This window comes from Anabrus simplex, chromosome 1 (genome assembly GCF_040414725.1).
Source record: "Anabrus simplex isolate iqAnaSimp1 chromosome 1, ASM4041472v1, whole genome shotgun sequence".
Classification (NCBI taxonomy): domain Eukaryota; kingdom Metazoa; phylum Arthropoda; class Insecta; order Orthoptera; family Tettigoniidae; genus Anabrus; species Anabrus simplex.
In genome coordinates, this window is record NC_090265.1 from 799,535,828 (window position 1) to 799,560,961 (window position 25,134).

Below are 25,134 nucleotides of genomic sequence, written 5' to 3' on the forward strand. Positions count from 1 at the left end.
TGGATGTGATTAGTGAAAAGTTCCAGGCAATAGAAAGGCATCAGGTTTAGGATATAGAAAGAGAATGGGTGGCGTACATGGATGCCGTAGTGAGCGGAAAGATAGGAAAACATGCTTCAATACAACATTAGGAAAGACCCTTTACATTATGAATACATAATGGAGAAGCATTTTCTATTATTACACCAGTTTTAATGCCTACTGGGTCATCCTCAGCTGGTTCACAGTTACATTGATCAAAGACATTCCATAAAATTACCAAAAACAAATCCTACATAAAATAGATGAGGTGTTGTGATTAAATATACATTAAAATGTGGTGTTACAATATAAAAAGAACACTTGTGATATGTCTTAATACTAAACAAATTTTCACATTATAAGTTATTGTAAATTGTGAAGTGTCAATCGTGATATCTACTGTTTTCCAATTTAATGCTTTTAATGTACACTATTTGATTGCTTGAATGAATTTGAGGTTGATCTATTTAATTCTTATGATGTTTTAAAATTGTAGGCGTTTTCTTATTGATGGATAGGTATTCAAGTTAGACTGAAGGAACTCCTTGCTCGTATTTAACTTGGGAGGAAGCTGCATCATCATCATCATCATCATCATCATCATCATCATCATCATCATCGTAGTCGTCGTACAGTTCCAGTTTCCTGGGTACTGTTTATGAGCCTCCTCCACTTCTTCCTGTCCATATACAACTTGCCATGGAGAACATCATCCACTGTCCATTCTCCGGTAACTAGATCAACCTTGATCATGTCCATCCATCGGGTGGTGTTAGGTTGTCCTGTAGGTCTTTTCCCCTCCACCTATCTTTCCAAATTTATCCTGGCTGTTCTTGTAGGCTCCATCCTCATCACATGCCCGTACCACCGTAGTCTGGATGTGCCGATTTGGTCTAATAAGAATGTCTTTATTCCAGCTTCTTTCCTCACCTCCTCATTTCTTAACTTGTCCATCTTTGTCTTCTGGATGGTGGATCTAATTTCATCTCTGATGCTTGCAGTCTTGATGAATCTTTTTTTGTGAGGGTGCTTGTGAGGAAGCTTATGTGGTGAAATGCCAAAAATAGGAACATCATGTATTGGCTTGACTTGATATTCTATTTGGAGTTCTTACGTCCCTTGATCCCTTCTAAGTGGGTTTCGTCCTGGTTCTCTTACGTAGTACGACAAAGCTCGCTTAGAATATCGACAAGTCAAGCTAATACAGGACATTCTTAAAGCAGATTATCCTTACAAATCTTTTAATTTGCTGAATATCTTTTCTAAATCATCAAGTGATTTAAAATTTTCTTTTTGTCCATATGTTAGCCTCAGAACAACTTTCATAATATAAACACACCTTTGCAACGCTTTAGCATAGTAAACAATGTTGTATGTTGACTATCACTTCCACAGCAAACTTGCCATCACAGAACCAGATTCATCATCATCATTTCCCTTTATCCAGCTGTAGCCGGGTAGGGGAAAATATGGTTCCTCTCCACTTTCTTCGGTCTTTCCACCACTCCTCCTCCAACACTGTGTCCCAGTCCAGGTTTCTTTCTATAATGCTGCATTGGATGGTATCCTTCCATCTCAATCGTGGTCGTCCACGGCCTCTCCTTCCTTGGATTTGCATTTCCATCACCTTTTTTGGCATACTTTCGTCGCTCATTCGCTTTATGTGCCCAAACCATCTTAGTCGGCTCTTCTCTATTCTATCATTCATTTTTTCCACTCCAATTTCTTCCCGGATTTTCTCATTCCTTATTTTGTCTCTTCTACTCTTCTGTATCATACTCCTCAAGAATTTCATTTCGGCTGCCTGTATTCAACTCTCATCCTTCTTTGTCATTGTCCAAGTTTCTGCTCCGTAAGTTGTTATGGGTACGTAATACATCTTGTACATAGTATCCTTTGCTTCCCATAACATATTTCTTACACTATGATAGAAACAACTTCCAGCTTGAATCCTTTTACTAATCTCAGCATCCAGTCGAGCATTCTCCATTAATTCACTCCCCAGGTATTTAAACGTTTCCACTACTTCCAGGGGCTTGTCTGTAAGTCTAATCTGACCTTTCCCTTCTTTCTCCCCTCTAGTCATAACAAGAGTTTTACTCTTTTCTACACTTATTTTCAATCCACATTCTTCAATCTTCCCATTCACCACATTCAACTGTTCTTGAACCTTCCTGTCGTCTTCTCCCCAAATCACAATATCATCTGCAAATAACATGTTCATTTCTCTTCCTCCATATGCCGCTTTTGCTGTTCTCATGATGTCATCCATCACTATTGTAAACAGGATTGGTGATAGAACACTTCCCTGTCTCAGCCCACTAGTTATTTTGAACCAACTTGTTCTGCCAACTTGTGTTTGCACGCAACTACAACATTCCTTATACAATGCCATGATCATTTTTATTAATCCCTGTCCAATTCCTTTTTGCACCAGACTGTCCCAAACTTTAGTCCTAGGGACACTGTCATATGCCTTTTCAATATCAATGAATGTCATCACCATATCATTCCCGTACTCCCAATGCTTTTCCATTAGTTGTCTCATAATGAAAATGGGCTCAATTGTTGACCTTCCACTTCTGAAACCAAACTGATTTTCCTGTATCTGCTACTCAACCCTCAACCTTATTCTACTTTCCAGTATCCTTTCCATTATCTTAGCAACATGGGATATTAAGAGTAATTCCCCTGTAGTTCTTCAAAACTTTCTTATCACCTTTCTTGAAAATTGGGATGATTATTCCTTTTTGCCAATCCTCAGGGACCTCCTTATTCTCCCAGACATTCCTGAGAACCCGATATGTCCACTGCAGGCCTACACCTCCAGCTGCCTTTATCATCTCCACTGAAATTTCATCTATTCCAGCAGTTTTTCCATTCTTCATCTTTCTTACTGCCATTTCAATTTCATTCATTGTAATTTCTTTATCCATTTCTTCGTCAACTAATTGCCTTTCCTGGTCGTCCATTGAATGACTGTCATCCGTTTTATGTTCAGCAGCTTCTGAAAATACTCTCTCCATCTATTTCTTATTTCTTCTGGCTTTGTTAAAATTATGCCACCTTCATCCTTCACAAATCTGGTGTTTACTTGATCTCTCCTTTTGTTTCTTAAGATACCATACAGTAATTTCTTGCTGCCCTGCGTATCATCTCCCAATGTCTGTGTGAATAAGGCCCAGCTTTTCCTCTTTTCTTCCTCCACTACTTTCTTGGCTAAATTCTTTGCCTCCACATATTTTCTTCTACTTTCTTCAGTCTTATATGTTTTCCATGCTTTCCATGCCATTTTCTTTTCCTTCACTTTAATCTTTACCCTATCATTCCACCAGTGTGTTCCTTTGTCTTTCACATTTCCTGATGTTCTACCACAAACCTTTTCTGCACATCCAACCAGTGCTTCCTTAAATCTTTTCCATTCCTCTTCAACATTCCCCACCTCTGTCCTGGGTACCAAGGGTATTATTTCCCTTTGAAATTCTTCTTGTATGCTTTTCTCCTTCAACTTCCATACTTTAATTCTTTTCTCTCTTCTTAATTGGGGTTTTTCAATCTTTCCAACTTTCAATTTTCCTATCACAACTCTATGATCTCCACCAAAGGCTTCTTCACAACTCTATGATCTCCACCAAAGGCTTCTTCAGGCATGGCTGTTACATCTACAAGGTTCTTCCAGTATTCTTTCTCTATGATTATATAATCAATCATGGTCTTTGTCCGTCTGTCTCCCCAGCCATACCTTGTAATCTTCTGACTGTTCTTTTTCCTAAACCAGGTGTTTCCAACAATCATTTGATTCCTCATGCAAAAATCCACCAACAACTCGCCTTCTGGATTTACATTTCCATATCCAAAGGGCCCTACAACATCTTCCTTTCCTTGTCTTTCCATTCCAACTTGTGCATTTAGATCTCCCATCAGGAGTACTTCCTTATCTTCTATCTGTCTCTCCACTTCCTCTAAGAAGTCCTCTAGATGTTCATCTATGCAACCAGTTTGTAGGGCATACAACTGAAATAGATCTTTCACACCATTTTCAAACTGGTCTCATCATCATCATCATCATCCTATCGCTGACGTACTTTGTATATTCCAGATATTCTTGGATTTCTCTTCTAAGTATGATGGCCACTCCATTTTTTGCTTCAGGTCCTCCGCTGTAATACAGCCTGTATCCTTCTCTCAGAGGGATCTCCCCTGTACCCTTCTTCTTGGTCTCGCACAGTCCAAGTATGGCTATATCTTTTTCTAGCATGAAGTCAACCAGTTCTTCTGTCTTTCCCGTCAGTGTCAGTACATTAACTGTTGCAATTTTAATGTAGTTTGGTGCTGGTTGCCCATTTTTCACAGTTCCCCCAGCACCTGAAGAGCTGCGCATCGCTTTTAGCAGGGGACGCCCTAACCTTTTCTGAGGCACCATATCTGCTTTGTCCATATAGGCTATTGTTACGATGGGCTCGCCACACCCAAAGGCATTTTATACCTACTGCCAGGTTCAAAATTAGGCCGCCCCTAACATGGAGACAGACACCTTTCGTAGCTGCTCCTCTGGAGTACAGACGCTACGGATATGCCCCTTCCACCATCTCCGCCGTACCGAAGTCCACCTTCTCCGCCGTAGATGCCGTTGAGGTCTTCACTCGTAACCCTGAGCTGGGACCCATACCGGATGTTACACACCGGGTCAGTGTGCTCTGGGACTCACATAGGCAGGGGCGCCACTCCCTGGGTAGGGCTGCCTCCGAAGAGGGTCCCTACCTGCTACCGTAGGTCCCTACCTGCTACCAGATTACTGCACATAATTCCCAGAAAATTACAGGATCAGAGGTCTTCTAATATACAACTCGGTCGACATATTGAGAATTTGTTTCGAATGGTCTGAATTTATATGTATGTTAATTTGTTCACACTGGAAGGCAAGTCCACTGTAAGAACGTGATTAACATTTATTCAAAAGGAGTTGATAATCCTATAGTTTTGACCCTTAAAACAACAATTACCACCACCAATTGCCTTTATCTTAAAGTGGTTTATTTGTTTGACTTATTAAATTCTGAGTAGCTGCCTTTCAAGGAGGTAGTACAGTAGTATGTTTTCATATTCTTGACTAAATCTAATTAAACTATCCCTTTTCCTATCTTAAATATCCTGTATAATTTTATGATTCAAAATACATTTTTGGGATCAAAATTGCCACTAGATAAGAGGAGAAGTTCTTTAATTAAAAAAAAAATATATCCAATCCTGTCCTTATTGCTCTGGGAGGTACCAGGACCAATCTCCTGCTTATACAGGGTGTGTATCTGTGATGTTAAAACTGCTAGGGATGATGGAGGACGGCAAATGGATCAATTTGAGATAAGGAACCATAGTCCAGAAACGTCTGAGTCAAAAGTTATTAAAAATACAAGTTGTTTAACGTCCGTCCCTCCTTAACAGACGCCGGGATGTCGGAATTTCGTCCTGCAGTAGTTCTTTAACGTGACGGAAGCCAACAACATGAGGATGTCACCTTTAAACACCCTTAAAAGCCACCAACCAAAGTTGAGTTGGGACCCATTAACTTGGGATTAGTAGACCAAAGCCGTATCCACCACACCACTGCAGTTGGCAGGCAAAAGTTAAAGCAAAAATCAGTCTGATACCTCCGACTGTACGGTACACTACATGTGCCAAAAGCACAACAGGGGAGACAATCCCAACGAGCAGAAGAGTAGAATTTTGCTTCACTTTTGACTCGATTGTTTCCGAAATATGGTTCCTGATCTCAAATTGATCCACTTTCGATCCTCCTTGAAAGTTTGTGACATCATCACGGATACACCCTGTATATTTAATTAGTCATAACAGGATAAACACAATGATGGTTCAACATCAGAAGAGGAACAGTTGACATTGTGAACATACACTTCAGCACATGCTAAGCAGGTTGATCGCGGTTAATGATACTGCAAGGATAATCTTGGGATGCCTAAAAGCAATGCCAGTGCAGAAACTGTACCCGATTGTTGGAATAGCACCACCCAACATCCAGAGAGCCACTGTTGCAGGCGCCGAGAGAATAAAGCAGGAGAATGATCATAGACACCCCATTCCATGGTCACCAAGCTGCAAGGTCTCACCTCAGATCCCGCAAGAGCTTCCTTGCTAGGACTCTACCGTTGGAAGGAACACTAGAGACAACTCATCTTAACAGATGGAGGAGCTCGCTGCCCACAGATACGTGACCAAAGGAAGAATAGCTCCAGGGTCGACCTACCTTAACCTGTATGGAGGTTCCTCAACCGCTTAAGAGTGGGTGTCCCTCAATGCAAGACCAACCTGAAAAAATGGGGGGATCCTTCCAGCAAATGAAGATACCTCGTGTAAATGTGGTGCTGAACAAGACCAAGCCACCTACTTACCTGCCCCCTCCTGGACAGCCCATGCACATCACAAGATGTTTTTAGAGGAAACAACAAGGCCATCCCAGCTCCAGTTTTTTGGAAATGCTGACTGGACACAGAAATGAATGAATGGTGATCATAACCATGGGATATCCAGTTTTGCATGGAATCCGAACCACTGGGACTTGATTATTTACTTCGAAACGTCCAACTGCATCAGCCAGAATTCAAAGTGTGGCAGCTTGATGGAAAGCCAGCGACAGTATCACTTTGCTATCACACACCTAGTCAAAAAGAACTATATATGCAAACATGGGAATATTACCTGTTTGTTCTTCTTTGGCTTCATACTCTCTGGAAGACAGTCAGGAACTGCTTTAGGTATCTGGAATACAGTGACAATGCCCAATTCATTGCCAGCAGCCACCATATAATCTACAGTGGAAATCACTTTCACACAACTGACAGATGATGCAGTGTTCTGAAACATAATGCGACATACATCAATAATTGAGCAGCAAAATTTGTAATTTGAGCCAATTTTATGTCGATATTTTCAAATTTTAATTTGATATTCAGTCTCACGTTCATGGAACACTGAAAATTCAGTACAGTGTCAATTAAAAAAATACAATCTTACCAAAATTATTTTATTTCTTTTTTCTCATCAATTTTATTTATTTACTCGTGTCAGAAGCATACTTAATCATACAGTTAAAAATAAAGTAATAATTAAACTATTTACAAAAATTAACAGACAAAGGAAATTGACCAAATTTGCTGTACATCTAGATAGTGTTTTTTCAAAACTGAGCCACACCTAGGGCGTTGTCATCAGCAAGCATTAAATCTTGCTCTGAACATGAAAATGGGCAGAGAGGACATTGATACATATGGCTCACTGTTTGTTCTTCACCACAGTCGCACTTGCTGTCCTCTGATGTGAAACCCCATAACTTAAGTGTGGACTTAGCCCTGCCGACACCAGTTCTTAACTGGTTAAGGGACCTCCAAACACTCCAGTCTTCATTGTAGCCAGCCGGAAGTTGTTCACGCGGCTCCATCCATTGTTGTTGCTTAGATTTCCACAAGGAAAGTGTTGCTTTATCTGGTGTTCCTTTCAAGGGCTTTGATGTCTGGAGGAAACTATTCCAGGATTTCAGCCTAGATTGAGATTGTTGGTGACCAAACAGCGGGTGAGCTTCAACGTTCTCAAACTTTAGTCGTTCTTGATCAGCAGCGACTTCTCGACGAATACTTGGAGGTGCAACGCCAGTTAAGACAGTATAGTTTCTCAACAGGGGTAGGTGATTAATCCTGTGATTAATCTACACAAGCTTCATTTAGGGCAGGGTCCACAGTCTTGGCGTGGGATGATCTATACCACACAGGGGCTGCGTATTCTGCAGCAGAGTAACACAGAGCCAATGCAGTGGTTCTAAGAACTTGTGGCTTTGCACCCCAGTCTGTACCTCTCAGCTTCCTCAGGATGTTGTTTCTGGCACTGACTTTGTGTTTGATGTTGGAACAGTGTTTTCTGAAAGTGAGGGAGTGGTCCAGCGTTACCCCTAGGTACTTTGGGGTGAAAGAATGTTCCAAGGGGGTTCCATTCCAGGAGACATGTAATTTCCTTGATGCCTTTCTGTTCTTGAGGTGGAAAGCACAAAGCAGAGATTTTGATGGATTCAGCTTTAGGTGGTTAGCCTTGTAATATGTGCCTAATTCCTTCAGAGCACTGTCAAGAGTGATTTCTACCTCCTCAAAAGTTGCACTCTGGCAGGCTAGTGCAAGGTCGTCTCCATATATAAAACTTCTTGTTTTGTTAGGGTGTGGTTGGTCATTGGTATAAATATTAAATAGCAATGGAGCCAGTACACTTCCTTGGGGCAATCCATTTTTCTGTGATCTCCATCTGCTTCTTTTTCCTTGAAAGTCAACAAAAAAAACCTGCAGTTCTGCAACAAGGTTGACATCAATCTGGTAAGTTTTGAATCTTTCGTGAGTGTAAAGATCTTATGAAGCAGTATCCGGTGGTTCACTGTATCATATGCAGCACTGAGGTCAATAAAAGCTACCCCTGTAATTTGTCGATTTTCAAAACCATCCTCAATGTACTGCGTGAGGTTGAGAACTTGTGCAACAGTATTCTTGGCTGATCTAAAGCCTGCCTGTTGTGGAATGAGGTTTTTGTTGATAGTCTGGATGAGTCTGTTGAGTATCATCCTTTCTAAAATCTTATATAGGTGGCACAGGAGAGATATTGGTCTGTAGTTCCTGGGGTCTCTGTTGTCCTTTCCAGGCTTCAGAACAGCAATTATACGTGCTTTGCTCCACAAGTTTGGAAACTTGGACATCTCTAGGCAGTTATTATAAAACTGTAGCAACCATTCTTTCATGTTTCTTCCAAAATTCTTTATTTGCTCAACTCGCACATCAACCAGACCCGCAGCTTTACCCGATTTGCACTTGATTATTGCATTTTCCAACTCAGTGAAATTGAAATGTTGCATGAGCTGAGATGTTTCTTCATCCCTACCTGCAGGTACTTTCAACAGAGCTCTCCGGGGGTTTTGGCTTCTTGTTTCATTTTGCCATTCATGAGAAGTTGGTGGGCAATCTGACAGGCTGTAACAGAAGAATGTGTGTTACTGATGGTTGGATCTCTGCTCAGCTTCTTTAGGAGTCTCCAGGCCTTTTGGCTGCTCTGTGTCATATCCAATTCTTCCATTAATTTTGACCAGCTCTCTCTTTACGATGAGGCTATTACAGAAGTTAGGGCGTGTGCAGCTTTAATAGTTTCCTCGCCCACTGGGTTCTGTTTGAATAGCTTGTAGTAGTCCTCTAGATGCAAGACTGCATCCAGATTAAGACCTTCGATGTAACTCGTGCGACATCCATGGGGAATAGACTTACGAGAACTTTTCTTAACAGCCTCAGTGAACTGTTCATATGCTTCAGGAACTGGTTTGATGTTTTGGACCATATCATCCAGTACAGCGGAGAATTTTGACCAGTCTGCATTTTTGAAATTGTATCTACGATGAAAGGAAACATACTGAGGTCGGATAGCGGAGTAAAACTGACATAGGATTGGTCTGTGTTGAGACTTGGGGACTGGGTTGCATACTCCCTTGCTGTATTGTTGTGCTATGTTGTTAGTGACGAAGATCAAATCTGGATTATATCCTCTTCTCCAACGGCCACTGTTAAAAGAAGGTGGCAGTTTACTATCATGAATAAGAGAGAGTTCCATAGCATCTGTCCAGTGCTGTAGTAGCTCGCCATTGTCACCACTGTGTTCATATCCCCATTCAGTACTGTGACAATTAAAGTCTCCCACCACAAAATTCACTTTCTGATTTCTAAAGTTCACTGGTTTTATGAAGGAGAAATTGGAGGCTTGTAGATCGATGTAACTGTACAGCTGGAAAGTTCAATTGTTATAATTTCAATCTCATTATCTATTGTAAATGTTGTTGACAGAATCAAGGTTTCAGGTTTTGTAAATATGGCACTTCCATATTTGCTATGAGGAATTTCAGCAATAAGGCGCATGCCATGAATTCTGGGTTGCACCTGGTTAATATCTCTGTGGGATTCTTGGATGTACGCAATGTCAACGTTTTGCTCTCTACAAACTCGGCTCAGCAACTCTTCTTTACAAGATGATATGCCTTCAGTGTTAAAAGACACGATTGAAAATTTGGGTCCTGAAAAGGATATTTCCTTGCTGCCATGTTAAATTCTAGGTGGTCACCTGAATGAAATATTTTACAAAAGATGCTTCTGGTGTGAGAGTATCAGCTGTCTAGGAAATGTCCTAGTCCGTTGCCCAAGGAACGCCCGGATGAATCTCATTAATATTCTTAACACATCCTGTAAGGAGGCTTCTCTCGTTCCCCTTCTCATCAACGATCTGCATTTATGGCAGTCGAACAGGTGGCAGATTCCCTTATCAACTGTTTACCTCATGTTTACATTTATTTAAAATTGTTTACCTAGTTGTTTTAAAATTATTTTCAACAAATTTGGACATTTTTTTAAACACTTCCCTTGATAATTTTCCAATTCCTTACTCCTTGCCCTATAAATGAATATTTGCCCCAATCTTTTCTCTTGAATTCCAACTTTATCTTCATATTAATGATCTTTCCTACTTTTAAAAGCTCCACTCAAGCTTACTCTTGTACTTATGTAATTCCACACCAACTCACCACCAACAGCTTGAAACATACCACATACATTGAATCAATAACAGTAAATTTCTACTTTTGTGATACTTATAGTTGCTTTAAGCAAATCAATTAATCATTTACAGTACATGTTTCATTCCATTTGGAACATCCTCAGCTATAATTACAACATTTAGGTGAAATTACAAAGTATATTATTGTATCTTCTTAAAAACATCTTAATGACTACCTTGTTTTGCTTCAAATCTATGTAAATTAAAATAAATTATAATAATTAAAATCAATGTGAAGGTTCAATGGGGCAGTGAAATGGGAAGGAAAATGGACTTACTTATTTACTTATTTCCTCCATTTTCATCAGTAACCTCCCATGATCTACCTCATCAAAAGCCTTGGATAGGTCAATAGCGATACAGTCCATCTGACCTCCTGAATCAAAAATATCTGCTGGAATCCTGCAAGTTGAGCCTCATAGGAATAACCTTTCCTAAACCTGAACTGCCTTCTATCAAATCAGTTAGTAATTTTGCGAATGTGTCTAATATAATCAGAAAGAATGCTTTCCCAGAGCTTACAAAGTACAAATGTCAAGCTGACTGGCCTGTAATTATCCACTGTATGTATATTTGTAAGGTCAATCTTTATTCCCCAATTACTTCACTCATTAATGCTGGAATTTTCTTCTCCGAATTTTTGATTTCACAGCAATACTACTACTTTGAAGTAATACATTCATGTAAAACAATTTTTCTATGTAAAGGCATTTTTGCTGAATTTATTGTGGTTGCATCAACATGTTAGGCACGAGTTGGAGCACTTGTGAAGTTTTAAAAATTTTTCATTAACAGCTATAAACTCAATGATTATCATAATAAAACACACAAGTGAAATAATGAAAATCAATATTGCAACAAACAGAATAAATTCTTGAGAACAATATATTAAAAATTGTAGGAGTAATGTGATGTACATACGAAAAAGTCATTTCAGAACATTTTGGTTTACATACTTCCTCCAACATCAATGAATTGCATGGAGAGGAACAAAGCAAGGAATGCTGAGAACCACAAAACATTTCCAACAATTATGCAACGACAAAGCAGACAGACTGCATTGTTGGATGCACTAGTGAATGGTCAGTTGTTTTAAAAGTGATTAAGTATTTCTTACTAAGCATAATACAAAAAAAATTGGTGTGCAAGTGATCCAATTAGTGGAATACACGATTTGTGTTTGTCGGAAGTAATCAATATTGAAGATATTTTAAATTCTACTTTGAGTAGTTTCAGCTGGTCAGTATATTACATACTGTAGGTTAGGTTTACTTCGTTTTGTATCTGGTTTTGGGGAAATAGGAAATAAGATTCCATTTTTTTGGTATAATTATCTATGGTTAGTTTGGTAGGTCACTTACAAGGATAGGGTATGATACGGAGTTGTACCTTCTGCAGTTTCTACATTTACATTTGTAAAGGTACTAGACACAATATTTTGTATAGTACTTTAAAATCCATTGCATCTAACATGAATAAAACAATCTTTAAATAAACAACACAATATCAGTACCATCATTTATTTACTTAGAGAAATAAAAGGACTTCAAGAGAATATACAGTATTTCACTGACGAGATAGTTAACCGTCTTTGCATTGTTGGTGATTTTGCTGTCTGTCATATTCAAGTAACATTGAGTTGCCCTGTGTTTTAGGGGTAGCGTACCTGCCTCTTACCCGGAAGCCCCGGGTTCAATTCCTGGCCAGGTCAGGGATTTTTACCTGGATCTGAGGGCTGGTTCGAGATCCACTAAGCCTATGTGATTACAACTGAGGAGCTATCTGATGGTGCGATGGCAGCACTGGTGTAGAAAGCAAAGAACAACGGCCAAGAGGATTTGTCGTGCTGGCCACACAACATCTCAATCTGCAGGCCTTCGGGCTAAGCTGCGGTCGCTTGATAGGCTATGGTCCTTCGGGACTGTTGCGCCATGGGGTTTGGTTTTCATATTCAAATATTCCACTGTTGGCGTATGCTCCAGTAATCAGCTGATTCGTATACTGTACCGTAAACTTCATAGTAGAAGTCTCCAGCATAGTTTCAAGAGAAATTATTGGGTCACTATTTTAGACATCTTTCCTTGTACTTTCAATATTTCAGCAATTAATGGAAGTTTAAATTCCTGGAATTAATAACACTAATCTGTCTTGGTAATATGTTTTAACTTCATTCTATTGCTTCGGTTAATGTGTTATAATTAGGATACACCTAAGTGCAGTTTAGAATTATAGTGTCTCGCTCCATGGCTAAACGGTTACCATGCCAGCCATTCATTCAGAGGGTCCCAGGTTAGAATCCTGGCCAGGTCGGGGATTTTAACTTTCATTGGTTAATTCCAATGGCTCGGGGGCTGTCTGTGTTTGTGTGGTCTTCATCATTAGAATTCATCACAGGTAGAGCCCCATTGTCCGACTCATTGGCTGAATGGTCAGCACTGAGGCCTTCAGTTCAGAGAGTCCTGGGTTCGATTCCCAGCCGGGTCGGGGATTTTAATCATGTCTGATTAATTCTTCTGACGTGGGGACTGGGTGTTTGTATTTGTCCTAAACTTTCCTCTTCATATTCAGACAACACACAACACTACCAACCACCATAGAAACACGCAATAGTGATTACATCACTCCATATAGGGTTGGCGTCAGGAAAGGCATCTGGCAGTAAAACAGGGCCAAACCCACACACCATTATTATAAAATAGTAGTGTAGTTATTTTATTAGACATTATCCTGCTTGACTAACTTCATTATTTAATCATTTTTCCTCACATTTTCAGGGTGCAACCATACAATGGTCATTGACCCAGAAAGCATGACATTCATAGTACATGGCGGTGCATTGGACAGGTACCACGCACAGGGTGATGGGACTGCAGTCAGGCTCTGTGTAGAATGGATGTGATGAGGCAAGAAGAGTGTGTGTACATCAAACTGGCTGTTTGCCGGGGTGGCAATGCCAAAGAATGTCAAAGAGAACCTGTGGAAGCTGTGGAGAATAATGCCCTTCCATACAGAACTGTTGTGAGATGGACAGCATTTAAGCACGTACGTGAATCAAGCAGTGTGATCTGTGACAGTCTGGAAGACCTGTTAGTGTCTGGGCTGATGCATCACCTAAAGTAATTACCCAGGCATAGATCATCATCATCATCATCATCATCTTTTTTTTTTTCACTTAAAGAATATGTAGGCAAGAAGAGAACTGAAGATTTTCTGGGATGGTGTTCTCTTGGATCATTGCTCAACACCTAAATATCTAGGTGTAACTCTGGATCATGCACTCACGGATGAACATTGTGTTAACACAAAACACAAAGTATCTACGTGAAATTCCATTCTTCGCAACTTATGCGATACCAGCTGGGGAATGCAAGCTCAAACAATGAGAACTACTGCTTTAGCACTGAGCTACTCTGCAGCAGAATATGCATGCCCTGTTTGGTAGGCCTATAGATCTTGTCATGTCAAACCAGTAGATATTGCTTTAAATGAACTTGCCGGTTTTCTAACTGGTTGCCTACGATCTACACCTTGTGATAAGGTATATTGCTTGACTGGCATTGCTCCCCCAGATATTAGACGTGAAGTAGCTGCCAAACATGAAAGATCTAAATTAGACATTTCCCAAACACATCCATTACATGATTATCAACCTGCTCAACAATGATTGAAATCGAGGAGAAGTTTCCTTCATTCTACTGAGTGCCTTTCGGAGTCACCTCAATCATCAAGACTAACTTCCTGGAAATCCAGAAACCTTTATCTCAATGGATGGATGCATCCATCTGAAACTCTTCCAGCCAGTTATGAACAGTGGTGGTCTACATGGAAGAGTCTGAACAGGCTGCGGTCCGGGGTCGGTCGATCTAAGATCAATATGAAGAAGTGGGGTCTATCTGAAGAGTCAATCCTCTGTGCCTGCGGAGAAGAACAAACCATGACGCACCTTCTTAATTGCAACTCCTGCCCACTCGTTTGCACCACGCAAGATTTAGTGAAGGCCACACCAAATGGTCGAGATCTCGCCAAATTCTGATCCGATATGATATGATTGTTACTTTGAATGTACCTCTAGTATGTTTTTACCCGTTAGGCTAATCTAATTATTTCTCATTCTTAACTAATAATTTAAGTGATGTATTGCTTCTGATATAAATAAATAAATAAATAAATAAATAAATAAATAAATAAATAAATAAATAAATAAATAAATAAATAAATAAATAAATAAATAAATAAATAAATAAATAAATAAATAAACAAACAAACAAATTATCGGTTTGCCCTTCCAGTGAGCTGGGTAGGGTGTTCGAAAACGAGCGTCTTCCAAAGTTGCCTATTCAAAAACATTTCGTTGTCCATGACAGATTCCCAATTCCATCCTCTTCTCTCCATGTCTTCCCTCAGTTGGTCCATCCATTTTCTTCTTGGTCTTCCAGCTGGTTTCTACCTTTTATTCTCTTTTCCAAATAAGCACATGGTAACCTTGTGCTATTCATTCATTTAGCATGCCCAAACCATTTAAGTCTAGATGACCTAAGTCTTTCCTCCATCGATTCATTTAGACCTAGGTTAGATTGGATCTCATCATTTTTCACATGATCAAATCGTCTCTTTTGGAGGGCAGTTCTAAGAAATTTCATTTCAAAGGCTTGAATCCTACTACAATCCTTTGATGTTAGTGTGCAGGTTTCTAGAGAATATGTAAGGATGGAAATGAAATATGACTTGTACAGGATCATTTTTGTTCTTTGTGGGACCTTCTCATCCCATAGTGGGTGTCTAGCAATACTGTAAAAGTTAGAGCCTTTGGTTACACTGTTATTTCTATCTCAGCTCTATTATTGCTAGCCATTACGCTTCCTAAATAACAGAACTGGTGTATTACTTCTCACTTGGTGGTCCTGTATTTTTATGTTGCATTCTGTATTATGTCTGCTGATTTTCAATGCTACTGTTTCTGATGGGTTCAATTTCATTTCATAATCAAACTTCTTACACCATGTATTCAGATTATTTTGCACTCCCTCCTCTGTTTCATCCCATATTGCCACATTGTCTGCAAACACCAGAGCCTGAAGATCTTTATTACCTTTCCCTTTTAGTTCCTTTAAAATTATATCCATAACTGCTATGAATAGAAGAGGTGATAAGGCACTTCCTGTTGTACTCCTTTGGTTGTATTGAACCATTCAGAGTGACCATCTCCAATACTGACACAGCTTTTGCAATCAGTATACAGTAGAGTCTCGCTCAACCGACCTTCGCTTATCCGACATTCCGTGTTATCCGACACTGGTAGACTTAATTTTGAACTTCTGGTGGAGACTAAAGGGCCTGCCAATATCTGGCCCCATTCTGCAAGAAAAGGCGGTGTATTTCCAGAAAGAGTTTAATGAAGGGGACCCTAAATTTACTGCCAGTGCAGGGTGGCTTCATCGGTGGAGAAAACTGTACGGCATTAGGCAGCTTAATATCTGTGGAGAAAAACTGTCAGCTAAATCCGATGAGGTTGCGAAATTTAAAAAGTAATGTCAAGTAATAATACTTCCTGAAGGATTAACCGGTTATCAGAATTTTAACTGTGATGAGACTGGGCTGCCATCAAAAACTCTCGCAGCCCAAGCCGAGACGTCTGCACCTGGCTACAAGCGTAGTAAGGAAAGAGTTACTGTTCTTGCCTGTAGTAATGTTACTGGGTACTTAAAAGGAAAATTGCTTATGATTGGTAAAGCAAAGAAGCCTAGGGCATTTATAAAAATATTTCTGTTAATGCTCTTCCAGTCCATTACACAAATCAGAAGGCTGTCTGGATGTCTGCTGACATCTTTAAAGACTGTTTTGTTACACAGTTTGTTCCAGATGTAGAAAAATTTCTAGCTTCATATAATCTCCCTAGAAAACCTCTTCTTCAACTAGACAACGCTCCATCACACCCAAATGAACAGCAACTTAGAGGTGGTGACATCAAATTAATGTTCCTCCCTCCTGACGTGACGTCATTATGCCAGCCACTGGACCAAGGTGTGCTGGAAAAACTGAAGAGGAAATATCGGCGGAAACTCCTTTCATCATTAATTGTTGGCAAGTTTCTTTTCATAAGATATTTGGAATATTTTCGTTCAATACTGCATGCACTGTACAATTGAATTGATAATTCAATAAACAGAGTGCTGTAAAACATGTTATTGTTTTAGTAATACATTATAGCCTTCCTGTTTGTTTTAGTAATTTTCAAAGTAATTCTGTATTATCCAACATTTTCGCTGATCCGACATACTCCGGATCCTGTTTAGGTCGGATAATCGAGGCTCTACTGTATATAATTTGGATCTTCCTAATAAGGTACTCCGGTATACCAAGTTTTCTAAGACTTTTCCAAATGGTTGATCTAGGAACATTATCATATGCCTTTTCAAGGTCCATAAACACAATAATTAGGAATTTTCCTCTTTCCCAGGGTTTCTCTGCCAACATCCTCAAAGCAAATATCAGATCTGTTGTGCTTCTTCCAGCCCTAAAGCCATGTTGTTCCTCTTCTAAGATAGGCTCTAGTATGTCCCTTACTCTGGCTTCAATGATCTCTCTAATTTTAAGGCCATGTGATAATTTTCACTTTTCCTTCTACTCCCTTTCTTCAAGATAGGGACTATCATCCTTTTTGCCCAATCTTCAGATATTTTGTTATCCTTCCATATTGTTCTGAGAACTCTATACAGGCACTGTATTCCTGGAGGACCAGCAGCTCCTGCTGACTTACCACTTCTCATCCTATGGAGAGCTTGCTCTACGTCTGGCCATGTAATTGGAATATCTTCCTCTATTGTTTTCTGTCCAAGACCAAGCTGATTGTATTTTCAAAAACACCAAAACAGGCCTCCCTTTACATCAACAACAACATCGTCCAACGAGTATCTTCCATCAAATATCTTGGAACTCTAGCGAACCAGCATTGTGATTAAAAATGTGAAATCTTATCCAGGATTGGACAAGCAAAAAATATGTTCAATACCACGAGGACCTTATTCACCAGCCGAGAACTCAACCTCCAGCTCAGAGTTCGAATGCTACATTGTTATGTCTTTCCTGTCCTTCTGTATGGTTTTGAAGGGTGGACGCTTAGCCCTTTATTGGAGAAGCGGATTGAATCTTTTGAAATGTACTTATACAGAAGAATACTCCGAATATCTTGGGTAGAAAAGAAGACAAATGAAGAAGTCCTCAACATCTTGAACAAGAAGAAAGAGCTTCTCATAACCATCAAGGAGCGTAAGCTCAGCTACCTCGGGCACATCATGAGAGGTGAATGATACAAACTTCTTTGACTGATCGTTCAAGGGAAGATTAATGGGAAAAGATCTGTGGGAAGACTGAGAAATTCCTGGCTGAAAGACTTGCGGCGGTGGTATAGACATGTCGATAGAAATCGACCGGGCTGCCGTTTCGCGTGTAATCATAATCAATTGGATCGCCAACCTTCGGAGGGAGACGGTGTCATAAGAAGAAGACATACATGAAGAGCTAAGCCACTGCAAAAATTCTGTCACTTAATATCTTAACAGTAATATAATGAGAAGTCTTTGTTATTTCCTGAATGTCACAGATAATAAATAAAGCACAAGGCAATAGACTATTAGCTATTGTTTTTATGTCACATTGAGTTTGACAGGTTTTATAGTGACTATGGGATACAGCAGGGCTAGGACTGGCAAGGAAGTGACTGCACCCTTAATTAAGGGTAAGCCTCAGCATTTGACAGATGTGAAAATGGGAAACCATGGAAAACCATCTTCAGAGCTGCTGACAGTGGGGTTCGAGCCCACCATCTCCCGAATGCAAGATCAAAGCTACATGATCCGAAAAGTGCAGTCAACTTGCTCGGTATAATGTATTTAAATTTATGCATTTCAAAAAAATATGAACATACATACATACATACATTATCATTATAGACTGTTATGCCTTTCAGCGTTCAGTCTGCAAGCCTCTGAGAATTTACTAAACGTCGCCACAATCCTCGATTTGCAACTAGTGTTGTGGCCTCATTTAGTTCTATACCTCTTATCTTTAAATCGTTAGAAACAGAGTCTAACCATCGTCGTCTCGGTCTCCCTCTACTTCTCTTACCCTCCATAACAGATTCCATTATTCTCCTAGGTAACCTATCCTCCTCCATTCGCCTCACATGACCCCACCACCGAAGCCGGTTTATGCGTACAGTTTCATCCATCGAGTTCATTCCTAAATTAGCCTTTATCTCCTCATTCTGAGTTCCCTCCTGCCATTGTTCCCACCTGTTTGTACCAGCAATCATTCTTGCTACTTTCATGTCTGTTACTTCTAACTTATGAATAAGATATCCTGAGTCCACCCAGCTTTCGCTCCCATAAAGCAAAGTTGGTCTGAAAACAGACCGATGTAAAGATAGTTTCGTCTGGGAGCTGACTTCCTTCTTACAGAATACTGCTGATCGCAACTGCGAGCTCACTGCATTAGCTTTACTACACCTTGATTCAATCTCACTTACTATATTACCATCCTGGGAAAACACACAACCTAAATACTTGAAATTATCGACCTGTTCTAGCTTTGTATCACCAATCTGACATTCAATTCTGTTGGATTTCTTACCTACTGACATCAATTTAGTCTTCGAGAGGCTAATTTTCATACCATACTCATTGCACCTATTTTCAAGTTCCAAGATGTTAGACTGCAGGCTTTCGGCACAGTCTGCCATTAAGACCAAGTCGTCAGCATAGGCCAGGCTACTTACTACATTTCCACCTAACTGAATCCCTCCCTGCCATTTTATACCTTTCAGCATATGATCCATGTAAACTACAAACAGCAAAGGTGAAAGATTACAGCCTTGTCTAACTCCTGTAAGTACCCTGAACCAAGAACTCATTCTACCATCAATTCTCACTGAAGCCCAATTGTCAACATAAATGCCTTTGATTGATTTTAATAATCTACCTTTAATTCCATAGTCCCCCAGTATAGCGAACATCTTTTCCCTCGGTACCCTGTCATATGCTTTCTCTAGATCTACGAAACATAAACACAACTGCCTATTTCTCTCGTAGCATTTTTCAATTACCTGGCGCATACTGAAAATCTGATCCTGACAGCCTCTCTGTGGTCTGAAACCACACTGGTTTTCATCCAACTTCCTCTCAACGACTGATCGCACCCTCCCTTCCAAGATGCCTGTGAATACTTTGCCTGGTATACTAATCAATGAGATACCTCGATAGTTGTTGCAATCCTTCCTGTTCCCTTGCTTATAGATAGGTGCAATTACTGCTTTTGTCCAATCTGAAGGTACCTTACCAACACTCCACGCTAATTTTACTACTCTATGAAGCCATTTCATCCCTGCCTTCCCACTATACTTCACCATTTCAGGTCTAATTTCATCTATTCCTGCTGCCTTATGACAATGGAGTTTATTTACTATCCTTTCCACTTCCTCAAGCATAATTTCACCAACATCATTTTCCTCCTCCCCATGACCTTGACTGTTTGCAACACCACCATGATGATTTCCTTTTACATTGAGAAGATGTTCAAAATATTCCCTCCACCTCTCCAGTGATTCCCTGGGATCTGTTATGAGTTCACCTGAATTACTCAAAACACTGTTCATTTCCTTTTTCCCTCCCTTCCTAAGATTCTTTATTACTGTCCAGAAAGGTTTCCCTGCTGCCTGACCTAGCCTTTCCAGGTTATTACCAAATATGAAATATGATGGATTTTGCTCTGTGATCATATCAATCACATCAATCTGTCAATGACAATAACAATCAAACTGAAATGTCAGAATGCAACAGGTATTGGATGGTAAATCACCAGAAATGTTTTATTTATTTATGTGAAATTATGAAAATTAATTTATTTAAGTAGAAGACAATTTATGTACATAATAATTTAGCAAATGGCTTTTAGTGCTTGAAACATCTGAGGACACATTAGATTTGTCAAATTCAGGTCTTTCCATTAGATGTCCTTGGATGACCTGCAGGTCTGCACGTGAGATGGTGATAATGAGGTAGACAGAACCCAGTGTTGGCACAGAAGACTATTCCTGTTATAACAATTGTTCCCTGTTAAAATAGCTTATTTTTCTGATGGTTTTTCTTTGCATAACTAATAATGAATTTTCTCACGTAGCTCTTCAAGAATATGTTTCTGATGTGAAGGAACTGGTCATATCACTAAACATTGTGCAACTACCAGTCAGGGAAATGCCTATCAACCCCGTTGTAAGGCAGAAATTAAACAACAGAGCGGATCGAACAATCGCGCTGCACCCCTGAATGAGTGCCTGGTACATGTTCTTCTTCCTGTAATATATCAGAGCAGTGAAAACCTACTCGCTCTCTAGGCAAACACACACTACCACCACCAGGTGTTGCAACAAGTCTGAAGCTCTGTTTATATCTGGCTAAGCACTATCATAGGACGAGTCTGTACAGCTAAGTTACAGTTCAAAGGGCATCTTATTCTAAATAGATCATACGGGGTAGAAAGAAATTCAGGGAAGGATACGAGTTCTTAGATGGGTTTTTAACTGCAAGCAACATCAAGAAGTTAATTGTCTTATTTTGAGTTAATCCAAGAGATCAACGACTGCTTTTCTAATACAAATTTGCTTAAACGTTTCCTCAATAATAAGGACAATTCCAAAAACTATTACTGTAATGCTATTTAGTTAAGCATTTTTAAGGAAACTATTTAGTGTGTGTTTGTTAAAATAATTTACTATTTTAACTATTTATGTTTTTAGTGGAAGTTAGTATTTATAGATCTTAGAATACGTTGAATTTTGTTTTGAGATGTGAAGCTCACTAATGAAGAGAGTGGGCCATCTCTCAAAACATGTACAAGTAATACACTGAGTGGCAGAAAAATGCAACACCCAATAAATGATACGCAATTATTGTGTAATTATGAATTTAGTCAAAGTGAAGCACTTCAAACAATTTTTAAGATGGATTATGTTATTGGTACTGCCTTGCGAGCAAACAATAAAGTGTTGATTGTTTATTGCACTAGCCTCAATTGTTTTTTCCCCGCGCAACCTGAAAAAACACATCGCTGGATGTGAGCCAATAATGTTTTCCCCACTCTTGTAGAGCTTATTGTTGTACCTTTAGTTGTTCCCCTTTCAATCACACGTGTTTGTAGGATCTTTCTGCGATTGTCTTAATCAGCTTTCTGGAGTAAATATGCCGTTAAGCCCTAAATAATCTGCGAAAGCTGTTGCTTTGGTAGAAGATGGTCGCAGCATGCATTACATTGCAGAAGTGTTGAGGACTACACCTTCCACGGTTTCCAGAACAGTACAAAGGTACAGGGAAACTAAACGCTTTGCAAGGAGACCAGGATCAGGCCCGGGAAGAGCAACATTGGAGAGAGATGACCGCTTCTTACAACTTCCAAGTTGTATTGAATAGGTGGATTAAAGATCGCCGTTATTATTTTTGAACTTCCAAGTTCTCCGCAACCGCCACTCATCGCCGTTGAAGCAGGAAATTGACTCCACCACGTTCAAGGGGTCAACGTTACTGAGAGAACCGTTCGAAGAGGACTGGAAGAAGCCAATCTTAAGTCCAGAAGACCTGCTACAGGTCTGGAACTCACCAGAGAGCATCGCACAGCTCAACTAAGTTTCGCAAGTGAACATCTTGGCTGGACAGTACAACAATGGGATCAAGTGTTGTTCACAGATGAGTTGCGATTTGGGGAAAGGCATTTTCCCTTGCACATTTTCATTCAGGACGCCTTTCCAGGGCGGTTCTGTGATGGTGTGGGCAGGATTTAATACAGCTGCAAGGACGGATTTGGTCTTCGTAGAGAATGGGAGCCTTACCGCACATCGGTATGTGGAGGAAATCCTTCCGGATCATGTTGTGCCTTTCGCTCCATTTATTTTACACTAATCCACGACAATATATGCCCACACATTGCATGAATTGTGCAAGAGTTCTTGGATGAAACACAGATTTGTGCTATGGCTTGGCCTGCTAAAAGCCCCGATTTGAATCCTATTGAGCATGTTTGGAACCAGCTGGCGTGAAGAGCCCGTCAGCACTATCCAGAGACCCTACAGGACCTACGGAACACCTCAACATGACATTACCGCATTAATCAGGAGCATGCCTGTAAGATTGAATGCCATCATTGGTGCAAGAGGTGGCAATACACGCTTTTGACGATGCGAACAGAGGTCCCTAAGATCATCTCTGAGGTCTGTGCAATAAAGTGTGAAGTGTATAACATCAAAACGGAAGAGCATTACTTTTATGAACTTACTCAATATTTCCTTGAAATGTGCATCTCTGGCTTAATTTGTTCAATTTGTTTATTATAGTCTATTCTTTTCACTGTTAGACACCTGGATGGGACCGTACCACAATATTCTACCATAAGATAGTGGATTAGTGTTATAAAAGTGTCATAAATTTAAAATAAATTTCAGTTTTGAAAGAAATTGAAGTGTTGCGTTTTTTGTGCTGCTCAGTGTAATTACACCTATGTAAACTTACAAATTGCATAATAAATACTGACAGGGTGGACCCAACAACTAACCGTGGCATTTTTCACAATAAAAGCCTTATGTCACTATCTTCAGGGATGCCCACCATCTCTCAAGTGATAGCTTATGTGACATGAACCAAACTGTGCAGCTTAGTGTATACAACATTAATGTGAGCATATTCGCATACAGCCATGCAGGGAACTATATGTTTCTTCAACACCCTGCTGAAGTGGCAGGTGCAAACTTTGTCACACATGTACTTGGCCATGTCTTATGGCTGGATGCCCTTCTTGATGTAAACCATATACAGGGTATATACCAACAAACTTCAGGGGGTTATTTCTGACTGAAAATGGAGCACAAAAGTTTGTATCACCTTGTGCCCGGAAATGCATAGTTTCAACGGTAGATGGCACTAACAACATTCTCTCATAACTTGCTGTGTTTTGTGCGTGGCAGATAGTATGATTTAAGCAACATAGAAGCATAATTGTCTGGTATTCATTACAGAAACAAGCTGAGATGGTGTTCGTGTATGGCCAAGAAGGTGGAAATGGTCAAGAGGTAGCATGGATGTACTGAGCCATGCACCATGACAGACAACACCACCCACATCATCACACAACATTTGGAACCATTTTCCGAAGTTTGTGTGAGCATAAGTCTTTTGTGAAAGGAGAATGTGCAGGCAGCTGCAGACTGCGTACACCAGATGTGCAGGAACATGTCCTCTGTGATTTCGAGAACAAACCTGATACAAGCTCCAGGCAAGTGGCCTGCCAACGTGGTGTTAGCCAAAGGATGTTTATCCGAATCTTTTATAACAACCGCTATCATCGCCATAAACTTCACTGTGTGGAGGAGTTACTACCTGTGGATTTTCCTCTATGAGATTCTGTCGTGGGTTTCTGCAAGAGACCATCACCATTACAGGATTTCTGTCTTCAATCCTCTTCACCAATGAAGCAACCTTTAGTAGACAGCATAATTAACCACATAATCATCTATGGGCTACAGAAAATCCTGATGGAATGGTTGAAGCATCTCATTAGCAGCAGTTCCACATCAATGTTTGGACAGGGGTAATTGGACCAGTTCTTCTTCCACAACATCCGAACGGAAAAATGTATCTGAACTTCCTGCAAGATGCTCTGCTTCCATTGCTGGAGAATGTACCTTTGGCAATACGACAGGCAATCTGGCTGCAGCATGAATGAGCACCAGTCCACTTCCGCATTACTGTTTGCCAACACCTCAACAGCAGCTTCCCCCAGACGTTGGATAGGGGGTGGGAGGCTCTGTTCCATAGCCTGCTCCATCACTGGACTTAAACCCCCTGAATTTTTGCTTGAGGGGTCATCTCAAAGGCATGTGTACGGTGAGCCTGTTCATGATGTTGAGGCCCTTGAACAACGTGTCCGCGTAGCCTGTATAGAGGGACGTATTAACCTTCTTAATACCAGGCCTATTTACAGTGGGTATGACAAGAATGGCACTTGTATAATGACTAAATTGCAAGGTTGAATAAAGAAGATTGCAACTATGCTCCTGGCAATTTTAGCGAGAGTTGGGAGGACTACAATTGTACTCCTTAGCACTCTTAAATATTACTACTGCATGTTTCTCTGGTAGTGTAATGTGTTGTATGTAAATGAAGAGGAGTGAATTGCAATAAACACAAACACCAGTTACCAAGTCAGAGGAATTAACCGGATGGAGTAAAAATTCCCAACCAGGCTGGAAACTGAACCCAGAACCAAAAGTTTTGATGCTAATTATTCTGCCAAACAGCCAGACAACTATATGCTTTCATACTGCAGGATAATAAAAACTGAGGATTATGTAACTTTGACACACTGCAGGGTAATCCCAACTGATGATTATGCTGTAAATTCACTAGCTTAAGAGGGTGGGTTTTCTTGAAGTAAAGGTTA

The 25,134-nt window shown here is 40.1% G+C and overlaps 1 protein-coding gene across 6 annotated transcripts in view; it reads right to left on the reverse strand.

Annotated features, from left to right (window-relative positions):
• The window catches only part of LOC136857549 (tectonin beta-propeller repeat-containing protein 2), a 211,956-nt gene that overhangs the window by 178,484 nt on the left and 8,338 nt on the right, over positions 1-25,134 (reverse strand). For all 6 annotated transcript variants that reach the window (XM_067136303.2, XM_067136301.2, XM_067136304.2 and 3 more), the window contains one exon: positions 6,736-6,891. In XM_067136303.2, the coding sequence (XP_066992404.2) occupies positions 6,736-6,891 (156 nt within the window). The remainder of the gene's footprint in view (positions 1-6,735; positions 6,892-25,134) is intronic.